This window comes from Pristiophorus japonicus, chromosome 8 (assembly GCF_044704955.1).
Source record: "Pristiophorus japonicus isolate sPriJap1 chromosome 8, sPriJap1.hap1, whole genome shotgun sequence".
Classification (NCBI taxonomy): Eukaryota; Metazoa; Chordata; class Chondrichthyes; family Pristiophoridae; genus Pristiophorus; species Pristiophorus japonicus.
Genome location: NC_091984.1, coordinates 127,454,820 through 127,473,142, shown reverse-complemented (window position 1 = coordinate 127,473,142; position 18,323 = coordinate 127,454,820). Strand labels below are relative to the sequence as shown.

Below are 18,323 nucleotides of genomic sequence, written 5' to 3'. Positions count from 1 at the left end.
GGTAAGTCCTACAAATTCCACAGTCTGGCTTTGCTAAAAGTCAAGTACTGTGCAGGTTAGCCATGCTTCGGTTCCTGGGGATGTCTCTGTCAGCTACGCTTCGGTTGATGCAATGTGCTATCATTCATCGTGGTCCTTCAAATGAGCCTGCTGCCTGCGCTGTGTGAGCCTACACATGCCATTCTGCCCCCTCCTCTGCTGCTAACCATTTGTCTGTTCTGTTATATTTTGCAGAACTTGAGGCCAACCCTGACGAGGCTGAAGATGCAGAAGATTCAGATGTGGTCGAGCCTGAAGAGGAGAACATCTTCCAATCCCACCTTCCAGACCAAGAGCATGGGGGTGAGGGGGAGTGGGAGAGGGAGGGAAAGGAGGAGGATGAAGCCCCCACTGTTGTACTCACTCTATAGGAGGTGCTGGTGCCGCCCATTGAGGTGCCATCCCCTTTCCTGAGTGGTGTAAGTGTTGGAACATTCCATGGTTTCACACATTCCGAGGCTGCGGATTCCAGTGGGGTGCAGCGAGGCACACCCAGGGCTCCACTGTCCGAGGCTGTGGGTCCCAGTGGGATGCAGCGAGTCACACCCAGGGTGAGGAGGGGAAGGAGAGCTCAACAGCGCTCTCCTGAGGTGCAGGATTTAACAGATGTGGTTCAGATGATGGCAACGAATGTGGAGAGCATTGACATTACGCAATCACTCCTGGACACCATCAGTGGGGTGGGTGATGAGGTATCGGGACTGTCGGGAGAAGTAACAATACTCTCATGAGAAATGGGAACACTGTCGGGGCACACGCAGGAGGGAATGTTGCAGGTAGTTGATATAATATCGGTGAACATGAGGGAAAGAATGTCACAGGTAGCTGATACACTGTCGATGAACACGAGGGAGGGAATGTCACAGGTAGCTGATACAATGTCGGTGCACATGAGGTAGGGTATGTCGCAAGTAGCTGCTACAATAAGGGAACATGTCCAGACCACGCGCCATTGACAGAATCAACTGACACTCCCACTCCATTCCCTAGATCAGCCTCTGAAGAGGCCCAAGCTGGGTCTTGCACATTACCGCCTGTGCCCCACACCCCCCCCCCGCATCAAGAAGTGCGCATTACCTGAGATGCTCGAAAGAATAAGCTTGGTACCAACCCGAGAAACGCTGTGCCACCACCTGCGGGCAGGGGTGGAGTCAACAAGACCAAGCGCAGTGGGCAGTCTTAGAATAAGGTGGAGGAGAGATGGATGCAGCCTTTCTTTGCTGCTGCTGCTGCTGTTGTTGTTGTTATTATTGTTGTTTCTGTTGTAACTATTCTCAATTTAAAATTTTTTTGTAAGTGATGTAAATTTACAAATTTAAAAGTTTGTCAGTGATCTTAAAGTTTTTAAGTGATCTTAAAGTTTGTAAGTGATCTTAACTGAAAACGTTAAAGTTTAATGCAAGAATATTTTTATTAAAGTTAAGATAAGTACAAACAAGTGTTAAACTTTTGAATAAAATCTATTTTAAATTATTAACAGAGCTTTTTTAAACTAAAGCAGAATCATTTCCATTATTTGTTCCATTAACACAACACAACATGACAGAACAGGTCCAAACAGTAAACATGGTCCATTTGGAATAGTGGCCACTGAGCCTGCAGGTGGCAAAGCTTTCAAGGATGAGCTGCTGGCGCAAGGTTCGAGCAATCATTAAAGGGGCACAACAGCCCGCGCTCCTCCACCGTCGTGCTCCGGGTTCAGGTAGTTGCATGGCTTCCTCGTTCTCCTCCTCCTCGTCATCTGCATCTTGCTCCTCAACATCAGCCACTCTCACCTCAGGTGGGACTTCCACTACCAGCTGCTGCTGCCTCATGATGGCTAAGTTATGCAGCATGCAGCACAACAGTGAACTGACCGACAATCTCAGGGCAGTATTGCAAGTAGCTTCTGGAATGGTCCAGGCATTGGAAACGCTGCTTCAACATGCCAATAGTCCTCTCTATTATGCCACGCATCGTAATGTGCGAAATTTGTATTCCCAGTCAGCTTCTATCTGGGTTACACGTAGGGGCATCATGAGCTAGGTGGCGAGGCCATACCCTTTGTCTCCCAGCAGCCAGCTCCCCCCTTCTGGCTGCTGCTGAAACATGGCTGATATAGCACTCTCACGTAGGATCAATGCATCATGGGTGCTCCCAGGGTATCTCGCATCAACTGTCAGGATGTGATGCATGTCATCACATTCATGGAGTGGAAACCTTTTCTGTTCCTGTACATCTCGGAATCCTCCAAACATATTTGCAAGGTGATGTGGGTACAATCAATGCAGCCCTGTACCTTTGGGAAACCAGCAATCCTGGAGAAGCCCACAGCCCTGTCATGGATTGCTTGGGCGGTCATGGGGGTCTTTATGTTTTCATTCCTCTGGGCATGTAGTGCAGCAGTCACCTACCGTATGCAGATATGTGTTGCATGTTGAGAAATGGCATACACATCCCCAGTTGTGGCCTGGAATGATCCAGATGCATAAAATGAAAGTGCAGCTGTAACGTTCACTTCAACTGACAAAGCAGTTCTCCTGATGCTTCTAGGGTGCAGGTCTGCTTTTATTAACTCACAGAGCTCGGTTACAACTTCTTTGTGGAAACTCAGCCTTCTCACACAGGTGCAGGTCTGAGCACCTGTCATGATATACCTGATGTGGGTAAGGCCTCCTGCCCATCATCCTACATGCTCTAAGGTTCCTCATGTGGTGATGTCTAATCAATTGTCTCCTTCGCAGCACAATCATGCAGAAGGCCTGCACGAGGTATGGCATTGTCAATATTGCCCACATAATTTAATTGTATCTTTGCAAGAACCTCAAAACAGCAAGACAAAGCTCTCACACCTTTCCTCTCTCTCTCCAAGGTGGATGCCCTAGTATGGCCCACACCCTGGTCTGCACATGCGCAATAGGCTTGCTTAGAACGGGAAGCTAGGCATTCAATAAAGAAACAAAGTCTAATGCAATTGTTTAATTTTTGATGTTTTTCAAAGTACCACCCCACCACTGAACATTTCGTCACCGGGCTCGAGGGTCGGAGTGTCGGCCGGCAAAATCTCTCCCTCGCCTGGTCACAGGGGCTTTGCGTCGTCCATCTCCCCCCCCCCCCCCCCCCCCCCGCCACCCTCACGCGCTTCTTTTGAAGCTGCTGTATAAACTAAGGGTTCTCAACCCTTCAGTTCAGTTTCACCCCACCTCACCCCCCCCCGCCCCCGGGTCTCTTTTGAAACCGAGCCCCGAGCCCCTGTGTCCGGGCAAGGGAGAGATTCTGATGGCCGACGCTCCGACCCTTGAGCCCGGTGAGGAGACGTTCGGTGGTGGCGTGATGGTTGGAAAAAAATCAAAAATTCAAGAATTGCATTAGACTTCCATTTTCTCCCTTTTGACATTGAAAACATTAAGCTTCATGATACGTAATTAGTGTCTTTTGACTCCCTCCAAAACTTTGCATAAAAACAATGGCATTTTCCTGCAGCGATTTTTTAATGTGCACTGGTTTTTCTTAAGTGCCCAGAAGGTTTTCTGGGAATGGTCACATACGCCATCCTAGGAATAATGTAAGTTGGCCACATTTGCTTAAATGTGAAAAACTGGCGCAGACATCAGGTTACGCCCCTATGACGCAAAAGAGTACTAACCTAAAAAAATCGTAACTAACTGAGTTACGCCAGCACAGAAACTTTGGGGAAAATTGTAGGTTTTAAGTTCGGCCAAAAAAAGCGGCGCAGGTAACTGGGGAAAATTGAGCCCAAAGTATTTGCAGAGAATTTCAGTAAATATGGAAAGATGTAAATTGGTTGATCTCTTAAGTTTTATAAATACCCTTCTGTTTGCTGTGAAACACACAAGAAAATTCTTTGATAATAAGAATTAAGAATTCATTGCCTTTATTATATACAGATTTATATATTCATGGTATTTGGGGAACAAATTAATTGAATTGTCTGCAACAGACAAGAAGAATATAATTATTGATTTTTCAAGAAACCAATTAGAATAAAAACATACACTTTGTATGTCCCTGGAGAGATCTCTTATAATCTTTCTTTTCAAAATCCTTTCACTAATGATACATGTTCCGCACTTCACTGCACCCACCCCCTTGCAGCAACGCAACCTCTGAATTGCCCAGTGAGCAACACCACAGTCTATCTGCTAGTAAAAAAAGAAAGACTTGCATTTATATAGCAACTTTTGCAATCACCGGAAATCTCAAAACGCTTTACAGCCAAAGGAGTGTAGTCACTGTTGTAATGTAGAAAACGCGGCAGCCAATTTGTGCACAGCAACTCCTACAAACAGCAATGCGATAATGACCAGATAATCCGACTTTTTTGTTATATTGATTGAAGGATACATATTGTCCAGGACACCGCAGATAACTCCCCCCGCTCGTCTTCGAAATAGTGCCATAGGATCTTTTACATCCACTTGAGAGAGCAGATGGGGCCTCGGTTTAACATTTTATCTGAAAGACAGCATCTCTGACAGTGCAGCGCTCCCTGAGCACTGCACTGGAGTGTCAGCCTGGATATTTTTGTGCTCTAGTCCCTGGAGCAGGACTTGAACCTACAAACTTCTGGCTCAGAGGCAAGATTGCTATCTACTGAGCCATTGCTGACACACAATAATAAATAAAGAAAGTCACACCTCCATAATGCGCGTCTTGGCCTAGTCTGAGTGAAGAACCAAATTGAGAGATTTGTGAAGTTCAAGGCCAAACTTAAACTGGAAGGGTTACCAATATAATTGGCAAGATATATTGTCAAAACAATAATCTCCATTTCTACTTTGCAAACAGGAATTGGAAATTCTCAAGATAAGACCTACATAAACTTGAGGTCATCCAAAACTCGGCAGCCCGTGTCCTAACTCGCACCAAGTCCCACTCACCCATCACCCTTGTGCTCGTTGACCTACATTGGCTTCCAGTTAAACAACGTCTCGATTTCAAAATTCTCATCCTTGTTTACAAATCCCTCCATGGCCTCACCCTTCCCTATCTCTGTAATCTCCTTCAGTCTCACAACCCCCCCCCCCGAGATATCTGCTCCTCTAATTCTGCCCTCTTCAGCATCCCTGATTATAATCGCTCAACCATTGGTGGCCATGCCTTCAGTTGCCTCAGCCCCAAGCTCTGGAACTCCCTCCCTAAACCTCTCCACCTCTCTACCTCTCTTTCCTCCTTGAAGACGCTCCTTAAAATCTACCTTTTTGACCAAACGTTTGGTCATCTGCTGTAATTTCTTCTTATGTGGATCGGTGTCAAATGTATTTGGTTTGTCTTAAAACAATCCTGTGAAACGCTTTGGGATATTTTACTACGTTAAAGGCACTATAGAAATAGAAGTTATTGGGGCAAATGAATGGAATATTATAAAACCTTCAATGACAATTTTTCCTCTTTCTCTTGTCGCCCAGGTAACTGAAACCAGAACAGGGCCTCTTGGATGCAGTAACTACGACAACCTAGACTCTGTCAGTTCAGTTCTGGTACAAAGTCCTGAGAACAAAATTCACTTACAAGGTCAGTACAGGTGCGATTTCTCAGATTTCTCCTTTCACTCCTTTAAGTGTTGAAGTACATTGTGTTTTACTTTTCTTATTCCCTCAAGTCTAGGTACAATGGCTGAAGCCTTGTTCTATTATTCATGTGTCAAGCTGGTTGCTGTTCCTACAACATCAGCAGTAACTGCTGGGGTTCCCATGAATAATTCAGTAATTTACAAGATGTATTAAAATACTAAAACTACAAGATTACTGCAGTGCATTTCCACTGTGTATCGTTGTAGCACAATTACAGCAAACTCATACATTCTTAATAGCCGCTTACACGTGTTATTCCCATTGTCATCAGGCTTGTGAGCTGGAGTTTTCGTGTATCATTCCTCTCTGTGTTGGAGTGATTGTGCCAGTTTCCTTGTATTTTCCTATCAGTGTCACTGTGATTGCTGGAGATTCCTAATATTACTCCTCTGTGCCACAGTGATTGTCAGAGTTTCCTTGTATTATTCCTATCAGTGCCAGCATGGATGCTCCAGTTTTCTTGTAGTACTCTGATTAGTGTTGTCATGATTGCTGTAGATTCCTCAGATTATCCCCATCGGCGTCCGGGTGATTGCCGAGTTTCCTCCTATCATTCCTCTCGGTGTCCGTCTGATTGCTCCAGTTTCCCTGTATTATTCCTATCTGTGTCAGCGTGATTGCTGCAGTTTCCGCACATTCCCATTGCTGATCCTTGTCTTTCAGGAATACCTGTTGGAGATGGTTTAATTTAATGTTTGGATGCTATAACAGAAAGACCAGAGAGATCAAGTGGTAGAAAATGAATGCAGTTTATTTAAATATGTAATTGCACAAACAGTAAAAGGAAACAGATTGAAACTGGAGCGCTCCAGAGCTCAAAGCAAAAGTGACAGTTTTAATCTAAAGATGAATGCTGAATGCGGTCTTCAGATGTGGTAAAATGTTCATAACACTTCAGATAAATTCTCCTGAGTTATTTGCTTGCAAATTCAGTCAAACCACAGATTAGCCTAATGGTATAGAATATACTTTATTCAATAACATTTTTTCTCATAAAACAACCGACAGCATTTTAGTTTACATCCATTCTTGTTTTACGTCAGATGCATCCATTTGGATTGTATTGAGTCTTTGAATTTAACTACTTGAAGTCCCATTTCATTGCTCCGGGATTGAAAGAACAGGATGGCAGAAGAACACGTGTGGAAGAAAGAAAGAACTTGTATCTACATTGCGCCTTTCACAACCTCAGGATATCACGAAACACTTTACAGATAATGAAGTCATTTAGAAGTGCGGTCACTGTTGTAATAGAGGGAAACAGGCCAGCCAACTGTGTACAGCAAGAACCCACAAACAGCAATGAGACAAATTACCTGGTAATTGTGGTTTTGCCACTGTTTAGTATAGGTCCTAGCCCGGACACTGGGAGAATTCCCCTGCTTTTCTTCAATTAGTACTATGTATAAGACTTGTGAATTCCCCCTCGCCCCATCCAACAGTTTAGAGTTTGGATTCATGGAATGGACAACTTAAAACAAAGATTTCTAGAATAAGTTCTCTATACTTAAAATCAACAAGAGATTACAAGTAAGCATCTAATAGTACTGTTACACACAGTAATACCGGATTACCAATAAGCATGTGCAGGTCTATTCCTTTACTTAAAGCTCAAGCGATCATAAGCAAAACTCACACGTACTAACACCAGCAAGTGGTCATAGAAAATATAGAAACATAGAAAATAGGAGCAGTAGTAGGCCATTCGGCCCTTTGAGTCTGCACCGCCATTCAATATGATCATGGCTGATCCTCTATCTCAACACCATATTCCTGCTTTTCCCCCATACCCCTTGATACCTTTTGTTTCTAGAAATCTATCTCCCTCAAATATATTCAGTGACTTGGCCTCCACAGCCTTCTGTGATAGAGAATTCCACAGGTCACCACCCTCTGAGTGAAAAAAATTCTCCTCATCTCGGTCCTAAATTTCCTATCCTGTATCCTGAGACTGTGACTCCTTGTTCTAGACTTCCCAGCCAGGGGAAACATCCTCCCCGCATCCAGTCTATCCAACCCAGTCAGAATTTTATACGTTTCAATGAGATCCCCTCTCATTCTTCTAAACTCTAGTAAATACAGGCCTAGTCGACCCAATCTCTCCTCATACAACAGTCCTGCCATCCCAGGAATCAGTTTGGTGTACCTTTGTTGCACTTCTTCTATGGCAAGTATATCCTTTCTTCGGTAAGGAGACCAAAACTGCACACAATACTCCAGGTGCAGTCTCACCAAGGCCCTGTATAACTGTAGTAAGACATCCTTGCTCCTGTACTCAAATCCTCTTGCAATGAAGGCCAACATACCATTTGCCTTCCTAACTGTCTGCTGCACCTGCATGTTTGCTTTCAATGACTGGTGTACAAGGACACCCAGGTCCCTCTGTACATCGACACTTCCCAAGCCATCACCATTTAAATAATACTTTGTCCTTATGTTTTTCCTACCAAAGTGGATAACTTCACATTTATTCACATCATACTGCACCTGCCATGTGTTTGCTCACTCACTCAACCTATCTAAATCGCCTTGCAGCTTCTTTGAATCCTCCTCACAACTCCACCTAATTTTGTGTCGTCAGCAAACTTGGAAATATTACATTTGGTTCCCTCATCCAAATCATTTGTATATATTGTGAATAGCTGGGGTCCAAGCACTGATCCCTGTGGTACCCCACTAGTTACATTTGGTCGGTTCAGCGGTGATTAGATGTGGTCTTTAACTGGCAACTGACCTGGTTGCCTCTGACTGCAGCAGTTCCTCAGTGTCTTTTTGCAGCACAAAACTGGGCAGTTACTTTAGTGTGTACTCAGCAGGGATAATGGCTGTAGTTGTTTTTTTTCCTCTTCTCCTTATCAATCAACTTGACAGTTGATCAGTAAGTCCCGTCATTAGAGTCTCCATGTCTGCAAGACTTCAAGATCTGCAGGCCATTTATCTCTTTTATCTGTGATTAACCCCTGCAGCTACAACCATTTGTTCTGTCCAGGTCTGCCATCTAGACACAGCTTTCGAAATATCTCAATCATAGAACAGCTTACAAATTCATCAGTTTTAATTTACATTTGTTCAGCAGGAAGTCCTGTTGGGCTCACGAGGCATGCTGGTGCATAAGATTTGATCAATTTTTAAGCGAACTTTAACAAAATCTTACACATGGAAAGGTTTCTGCCTACCTGAGAGAGCAGACAGGTCCTTGGATTAATGTCTCAGCCAAAAGAATCTGAATTTCAATAGCAAGACAAAAAAAAATCCAAATGAATATGGAAAAGAGGGAGCACATCAAAAGTCCAGAGAAAGAAGTAAAGGAAAATAATTACATTACACTTTTAAATTCAGGAAAATGCAACAAAAAATGTTGAAAATCAAAATTTCTTGGCTCTCTTCCATTGTCCTGCTCAGTGAGATGACCCTAACCAATCATAGCAGGAGCATCTCCAGCAATGGGTTTTCTACCTTCCGCACCATTACCTCCAGAGACTACCAAGAATCTATCCTTGGCCTCTCCTCTTCCTCATCTGCATGGCAACTTCATCTGCAGCCATGGGGTCAGCTTCCACATGTACACTGATGACACCCAGCTCTATCTCTCCACTACCGCTGTGAACCCGTCCACTGCCTCTGTGTTATCAGACTGCATGTCCAATATCCAGTCTTGAATGAGCCGCAGTTTCCTCCAATTAATTATTGGAAGACTGAAGCCATCATCTTCGACCACAAAGAACATAGTCTCACCACTGCTTCCATACCCCTCCTTGGCTATTGTCTCAGGCTGAGCCAGACTGTTTTGCAATCTTGGTGCCCTATTTGATGCTAAGCTGAGTTTCTGACCCGATATCTACTCTATCAAAAGACCGCCTATTTCCAGATCGCCTGCCTCTTTCCTGCCTCAGCCCATCTGTCACTGAAACCCTCACCCATTCATTTGTCATCTCCAAACTCGCCTATTCTAATGATCTACTGTCTGGCCTCCCATCCTGCACCCTCCATAAAATTCAGCTCATCTAAAGTCTTCCACTCATATGCTATCCTGCACAAGGTCCCACTTACTTATTTCCCCTGTCTTTGCTGTGATACCTTAGCTTCTGGTCCTCCGATCCCTCAAGGGACATTGAAGATTTGTGGTAACTGAGAGTTGCTGAACTTTAATCTTACACATGTGGTGCAGGAATTACACAGGCATGGGAAGAAAGATAAGAGTAGTGGAAATCTTGAATTCTCTCCCCCAAAAAGCTGTTGCAGTTAGATCAATTGAAAATTTCAAAAATGAGATTGATAAATTTTTGTTAGGTAAGGGTATTCAGGTTACGGAACAAGGTGGGTAACTGAGGTTAAGATACAGATCAGCCATGATCTAATTGAATGGCTCAAGGGGCTAAATGACCGACTCATATGCTCCTACATTACAAATAATATCAACTCCACCTCCTCTTTCTCGGGCCATGGGGTTGATTGATGATTGACAGGAGATTGATGTTGACAGGCTCTGCAATGGAGCCGTTTCTTGTGTTTTGCTGTGCCCTGTGCAAATTCTCCAGAGTAATTGGGAAGTCAGATAAAAAGGAGTGTAGATAATGGAAGTTCCACAGAAGCTTCAATTGTATTAAGGTCTCCCACAGATTTGTTTATGTTATCTTTTCGATTATCATGAGTTCTTGTGTCTAATTTTTGAAGGCAAGTAACCCAAAACTCCAGATAATGCTCTGAAGGCCACCTTCGCAATGACTTGGAATGGCTTCGAGGTGAATTAACATCTTCTAAATTCCCTTCTTTGATAATAATCCAGCATATTGAGGTGCGGTGAGATCAGTTGAAAGCAGCTTTCTAGTACATATATTTTTGGTGATTTGATTGGTAGTCAGACCCAAATCTTTCTCCGTTTCTACTTTTGCCAGTGGATTCCATCCACTGCAGATACAGTAAAGACAAAATGTAGCCTTCAGTTTATTCCCTTCCTCTACTGATAGTGTTAACTCTTGCTCAGATATGGTTCCACATACACAGGCCACCTTACATTGCATCACCTGAGTGCCTATTCTTCATGCATGAGCCTAGCCAATGAGTGCCACTAGACAACTTGATGGTGGTGACCATCTTAAATTAAGCCCAGAATTTTCACCATGGCTGGTGTAGAAAATGGTCAAATTGACAATGTTTCAGGGGAGTTGGGCCCGCTTCAGGTGGGGGTTTACACACATTGTTGGGGTGTGATGGAAGAATTTTCACACTGGTTGCCCAGAGGGTGCCTTTGGTTTCATTGACATTCATAACCTTGATGAGTGCAAAAAACACCCAAAGTCTGAATTAAGAAGCAAAACAACAAATATGCTTGAACAGAAAGGCCTGCTGAGTCCCACTCATCACTGCTTTCCACATACACAGTCTTCCTTTATCACAATCTTCTGCTTTCACTTGCCAACCCAGCTGACTGACTTGGCATAAGTTTCACACTCCTTTATTTTCTTTCTTAGCCTCAGAAGGAGGCATTGATCACAATTGTATCCAATGGATGGGGATGTGCTGTTCCCTTGGTTACCTACCTAAAGCTATTCAGAAGATTCCAGTGGGAAGGGAGCGTTTGTGGCCCATCACTGAAAGCACACCAAGAAAGTGAAACGTTGGAAAATGATTTGGGAGCTGCACACAAGGGCTGTGCTTTGTATGTGTCATTTTGGCCCAGTGTTAGCTTGCTTGCCTTTGAATCAGAAGGTTGTGGGTTCAAGGTCTCCTCCAAGTTTTATGCACATAATCTAAGCTGACACTTCAGTGGAGTGCAGCATTATCAGTGGGGCCATTTTTCAGATGAGATGTTAAATCGAGGACCCCTCTGCCTGTTCAGATCCCATAACACTTTTTGAAAAAGAGCAGGGAGTTCTGCTGACGCCCTGGCCAATGTTTATTTACATGTGTCCATCAGTCAGAGAGAAGAATTAATAGCTGGATTTGTAGCTCTTCCATAAGAAGAGCTCACCTCTGCCTTTGCTTTTCCAGTAGCATCTGAATTTATATGTGTGACTGTCAATCCCACTGCATATTATATGAAGTATATCGGAGCATTACAGCCACTAACACACAGTGCAGTATCGTGGAAGTATTGAGTTGCACTCCATTAGCAAACAATACTCTGCGGATAGTTTTATTGCATTGATTCAGAGGTTTGTGTTAAATATTTGTCTGTGCTGTTTTCATACTCAAAAAGTTAATATTGGATTAAAATAGCCCAGGCAACAATTTCACATAAAAGAACTAAAAGTAGCCCACAAAGGAAATTTAAACCGCAGAGTGCATTGTTACATACAAGTATTATACAAATATTTTGTATCAGTCTTTACGGTAGAGGACACTAACAATATTCCGACAATGGATAGTCTAGGGGCTATAGGGGGGGAGGAACTTAACACAATCACAATGACTAAGGCGGTGGTACTCAGTAAGATAATGGGAATAAAGCCAGATAAATCCCCTGGACCTGATGGCTTGCACCCTAGGGTCTTAAGAGAAGTAGCGACAGGGATTGTGGATGCATTGGTTGTAATTTACCTAAATTCCCTGGATTCTGGGGAGGTCCCAGCAGATTGGTAAACTGCAAATGTAATGCCCCTATTTAAAAAAGGAGGCAGACAAAAAGCAGGAAACTATAGACCAGTTAGCCTAACATCTGTGGTTGGGAAAATGTTGGAGTCCATTATTAAAGAAGCACTAGCAGGACATTTGGAAAAGCAAAATTCGGTCAGGCAGAGTCAGCATGGATTTATGAAGGGGAAGTCATGTTTGACAAATTTTCTGGAGTTCTTTGAGGATGTAACGAACAGGGTGGATAAAGGGGAACTAGTGGATGTGGTGTATTTGGACTTCCAGAAGGCATTTGACAAGATGCCACATAAAAGGTTACTGCACAAGATAAAAGTTCACGGGGTTGGGGGTAATATATTAACATGGATAGAGGTTTGGCTAACGAACAGAGAACAGAGAGTCGGGATAAATGCTTCATTCTCTGGTTGGCAACCAGTAACTAGTTGGGTGCCGCAGGGATCAGTGCTAGGACTCCAACTATTTACAATCTATTTTAACCACTTGGAAGAAGGGACTGAATGTAATGTAGCCAAGTTTGCTGACAATACAAAGATGGGAGGAAAAGGAATGTGTGAGGAGGACACAAAAAATCTGCAAAAGGACATAGACAGGCTAAGTGAGTGGGCAAAAATTTGGCAGATGGAGTATAATGTTGGAAAGTGTGAGGTCATGCACTTTGGCAGAAAAAAATCAAAGATTAAGTTATTATTTAAATGGAGAAAGATTGCAAAGTGCCGCAGTACAGCGGGACCTGGGGGTACTTGTGCATGAAACACAAAAGGATAGTATGCACGTATTGCAAGTGATCAGGAAGGCCAATGGTATCTTGGCCTTTATTGCAAATGGGATGGAGTATAAAAGCAGGGAAGTCTTGCTATAGCTATATAAGGTATTGGTGAGGCCACACCTGGAATACTGCGTGCAGTTTTGGTTTCCATATTTTGGAAAGGATCATCATCATCATCATCATCGGCAGTCCCTCGGAATCGAGGAAGACTTGCTTCCACTCTTAGCATGAGTTCTTAGGTGGCTGTACAGTCCAATACGAGAACCACAGTCTCTGTCACAGGTCGGACAGATAGTCGTTAAGGCAAAGGGTGGGCAGGGAGCTTAGTTTGCCGCACGCTCCTTCCACTGCCTGTGCTTGACTTCTGCATGCTCTCGGCGACGATACTCGAGGAACTTAGCACCCTCCCGGATGCACTCCCTCCACTTAGGGCGGTCTATGGCCAAGGACTCCCAGGTGTCACTGAGGATGTCGCACTTTATCAGGGAGGCTTTGAGGGTGTCCTTGTAATGTTTCCTCTGCCCGCCTTTGGCTCCTTTGCCGTGGACGAATTCCGAGTAGAGCACTTGCTTTGGGAGTCTCGTGTCTGGCATGCGAACTATGTGGCCTGCCCAGCGGAGCTGGTCAAGTGTGGTCAGGCCTGGACGAGGACGCTAATGTTTGTGCGTCGGTCCTCCCAAGGGCTTTTTGCAGGATGTTGCGGAGACATCGCTGGTGGTATTTCTCCAGCGACTTATACTTGCTTTGGAGGCTGTTCAGAGAAGGCTCACTAGTTTGATTCCGGGAATGAGGGGGTTGACTTATGAGGAAAGGTTGAGTAGGTTGGGCCTCTATGCATTGGAATTCAGAAGAATGAGAGATGATCTTATTGAAACGTATAAGATTATGAGGGGGCTTGACAAGATGGATGCAAAGAGGATGTTTCCACTGATGGGGGAGACTAGAACTAGAGGGCATGATCTTAGAATAAGGGGCCATCCATTTAAAACACAGATGAGGAGAAATTTCTTCTCTCAGAGGGTTGTAAATCTATGGAATTCGCTGCCTCAGAGAGCTGTGGAAGCTGGGACTTTGAATAAATTTAAGACAGAAATAGACAGTTTCTTAAAGGATAAGGGGATAAGAGGAGCCAGCAGGGAAGTGGAGCTGAGTCCATGATCAGATCAGATCAGGCTCGAGGAGCCATATGGCCTACTCCTGTTCCTATTTCTTATATTCTTATGTTCTTATGACTTTCTATAATTCACAACCACCTCTATTTATACACTGGAAAATCAATTGAGATACTGCAAAACTAGTTATTGACATTTTACATTTAAACTCAGATATTTTTAAATAAGAATATTCATCGCAAACTATTTGGAGAGTGTGAAGTAGATTTGCATGCCTTCCAGTTGGGTGGCACAGACTGGGTATTTGATTGGAGAAGGATGTTTCCGTGTCGTCTCCGATGTTGGAGTCACACTGGGCAGTAACAGTAACTGACACTTGAACCTGTCCAAGTGATATTTTCCTCTACATTATTTGAACCCGTTTGGAGAACTCGCACATGTTTGTTCAAATAGTGAGCAGAGGAATGCCTTCGAAATCAACTCAATACTTACATCATTCAGCATTATTTCAACCCCTTAGTATCTGGGATATATGTCATGGGAGAGATCTCCTTCTGTAATGTCTGGGTTATAGCCACGGGAACAGCCTTCTGTTGGGAGAATTTAAAACCCCGGAGAGAAGCTGGATGAAGATATGAGCTGCCCACCTGGGAGCTGCAGTGGGAGAAATGGTCCACTTCAACACCTGAGCCTCATTAACATCCCACTGGCCATCCAAAACGGGCATCCAGAGGCAGCTCATCAGCTTTGGGCCCTCAAAGATTAGGTGACCTGGAGGCTGCCAGGCCAACAATCAGGTAAATCATATGTAGGAGGGTGGGTGAGTTGGGGAGGGTTTCACGAGTGGGAAGTGGGGGCTGCTTGGGGCGACTGCGCCCCGACTTTCTCTGTGGGGCTCGGAAGGTAAGGCCCCACAAAGATAAATTACCTGACAAAGCCTCCACTGGGTGTCCGTTAGATTTTACTCAGCAGAATGTCGCTCTGTAGGCAGTTAACATAGCATCGGCATCCTATCCCAATGGTGGGATGTTCAACTGCATATATTTATGAGGCTTCAGCCTGAGTCAGGTAGGCACCTCAACCACCCAAGAAAACAGCAGTTAAAATAGCTACTGAGCGGGTAACGAGTGGTAAGTGTATCGCTTAGATTTGAACTTCCTGTTCCACCCCTATTTAATCTTGGCAAAAGCTGACAACTCTATCAAAGTACTTTTTTAATTTTTGCAAAAGCAAAGGGTAATAAAGGTTTAAGCGTATGCAACCACAAGGCTACAGAGAACCATCAACAGTGATAAGTGCACATAATCCAACTTGTATTTTGAGTATACACCCACCTGCACTCCCTCCACGCATAAACTCATTGCTTCAGCTTTTTTCTCAAAGTGCTTTGCCAAGCAGAGTTCTGAGTTGTTTAATTTGTTTGACTTTGATATTAAACTAATGAGGTGAAGCACGGGGAAAAGAGTAGCTTTTGCAGGAAACTGGGTCTGGCTAGTCTCTTGAAAACCTAAATGTCACACTGTGTTTTAAAAAAAATTTATTCTGATTAAGAATCTATGAATTGTGAAGTTTAACAGTGTTTAAAGTTAACCAGAATGCATTGTTTAAATGCAAAGATCTAACATTTTCAGGGGGCGCACGCTCCAAGTTCCCCCGAGAAATGCAGTGCCATTTAGTGGGTATTTGGGGAGAAAAAGGCAAGGCATGATTCCGCTACAATTCCAAATATACTGCTGATAGTCCTGGCCAGAAGACACCATTTAAAAAAGGGCACCGGTAGCACAGTGGTTAGGTTACTGGTCTAATAATCCAGAAGCCTGGACTAATGATCTGAAAACATGAGTTCAAATCACACCAAGGCTGTTCTGGGATTTAAATTCAGTTAATTAAATAAAAATGCAATAAAAGCTGGGTATCAGTACAGTAATAGTGAGTGACCATGAAACTACCAGATTGTTGTAAAAACCTAGTTGGTTCACTAATGTCCTCTAGGGAAGGAAATCTGCTGATCTGGCATATATGTGACTCCAGACCCACAGCAATGTGGTTGACTCTTACCTATACTCAGTTGTACCACATTACTATGACGAAGTCAGTACTGTGGGAGAACTTTGGACTGCAGCATTTCAAGCAGGCAGCTCACCACCACCTTCTCAAGGGCAATTAGAGATGGGCAATAAATGTTGACCTTGCCAGCGATGCCCACATGCAATGAAATAAAAAAAATCATTCAAATGTTTTGCCCCAGTAACTGAGAGCAAACAGTTATAAAGTGTAAAACTTAATTCCCAAAAATGGAAAATGGAGAATCATTTTCAAATAAAGCTGTTTGGTTAGAAAAACAGGTTTATTGTAGATTCCAAAATACTGGAAAATGGCAAAATTCTAAATTTTCTCAAGGTGGGGAATGCCCCAAATTGCTCCAGACAATAAATCTGTTGACCTCAATAATTGTGTTCCCCTTTGGTTTTTCGTGTGCTTCAGTACTTTTTTCCCTCCCATTCAAAAGAAGGAATTTTGGGGATACCTATACCTACAACTTAAGTCCCAAGCCTGTGTCCTGGTGCACTTGCAGTGTAATTACCTGTTTTCACATGTCATGGGCTTATATTTGTATCCATTCTTCAGTTGCCCTTTTTGCCTGAGTTGGCTTGTTGGAAGCTATTGCTCGTTTTCATGCTTGGCAGGCAGGCAGCCAAAGCTCCTGTTTGGTTTTAGTGCCTGTGTTATATCCTGTTTCAGATTTTTAGCTTTTTAACCTTCTACCCAAGCCAAATCCACCCGATTTTGGGGGATCAAATTCCTTCACCCTACAATCCCGGCGAGTCGGGAGGTCGGCGAGTCGGGAGGCCCCGTGAGTTCGGCAAGTCGGGAGGTCAGTGAGTCAGGAGGCCCTATGAGTTCGGCAAGTCAGGAGGACCAGTGAGTTTAGGAGGCCCCGTGAGTTTGCCAAGTCGGGAGGCCCCGTGTGTTCGGGAGGCCGGAAGGTCCTAGAATTTGGGAGGCCCGGCGATCCAAGTGTTCGGGAGGTCAGGAGTCTGAGGAGCAGGAGGCCTGGAGGTCAGCGAGGAGTTCACTTCTGGCGAGGAGTTCACAGCCCTCGACCGGGCAGGTAAGTGATTAGCTGTTTGATTGGTAAGTATCTCTCATTCTCTTTCTCTTTTTAACCAGATAAGTCAAAATAGAGGGATGGCAGGGGAGCTCGGTCCTGTGGTGTGCATGACCTGCGGCATGTGGGAAGTCCTGGACGCTTCGAGCGGCCGAGACAACCATGTATGAAGGAGGTGTCTCCAGCTTCAACTACTCGAGCTCCACGTTTTGCCGATTGAGTAGCGGGTGGAGTCACTATGGTGCATCTGCAAGGCGGAGAGCTATGTGGATAGCACGTTTCTCGAGGTGGTCACCCTGCAGCTTAAAAGCGTGCAGGCAGAGAAGAAGTGGGTGACCACCAGATGGATGAAGAACGCTAGGCAGGTAGTGCAGGACTCCCCCCGTGAGTCCATCTTGCTTTCCAACCAATATTCTCTTTTGAGTACCGGTGAAGGTGATGGTGCCTCTGGGGAGTGCAGCCAAAACCAAGTCCAAGGCACCACGGGTGGTTCAGCTGCACAGGGGGAAGGGACAAAGAATAAAAGAACTGTAGTGGTAGGAGATTCAATGGTTAGGGGAACAGAGAGGCATTTCTGTGGCCGTAGACGTGACTCCAGGATGGTAATTTGCCTCCCTGGTGCCAGAGTCAAGGATGTCACAGAGTGGATGCAGGTCATTCTGGGGAGAGAGGGTAAACAGCTAGAGGTCGTGGTCCATATCAGGACCAATGACAAAGGTAGATAGAGGGATGAGGTCCTGCAGGCAGAATTTAGGGAGCTAGGAGGAAAATTCAAGGGTAGGACCTCAAAGGTAGTAATCTCCGGGTTACTACGGGTGGCACGTGCTAATGAGTACAAGAATAGAAAGATAGAGAGGATGAACGCGTGGCTGGAGAGCTGTTGTAGGAGGGAGGGCTTTAAATTCCTGAGGCATTGGGACCACCTCTGGGGGAGATGGGACTGTACAGACCGGACGGATTGCACCTCAACAGCGCCGAGACCAATATCCTCATGGGGAGTTTTACTAATGCTGTTGGGGAGAGTTTAAACCAGCTTGGCAGGGGGATGGGAACCTGAGAACAAATTCAATAGGGAAGGAAAAAAAGCTGAAATTGGAAAGCAAATAAGTAAAAAGTGAATCTAAGACAGA

At 44.4% G+C, this 18,323-nt stretch overlaps 1 protein-coding gene across 1 annotated transcript in view; it reads left to right on the top strand.

Annotated features, from left to right (window-relative positions):
* The window catches only part of LOC139268174 (BMP/retinoic acid-inducible neural-specific protein 3-like), a 219,815-nt gene that overhangs the window by 156,797 nt on the left and 44,695 nt on the right, over positions 1-18,323 (top strand). Inside the window, exon 4 of the mRNA XM_070886225.1 lies at positions 5,448-5,553. Within this exon, the coding sequence (XP_070742326.1) occupies positions 5,448-5,553 (106 nt within the window). The remainder of the gene's footprint in view (positions 1-5,447; positions 5,554-18,323) is intronic.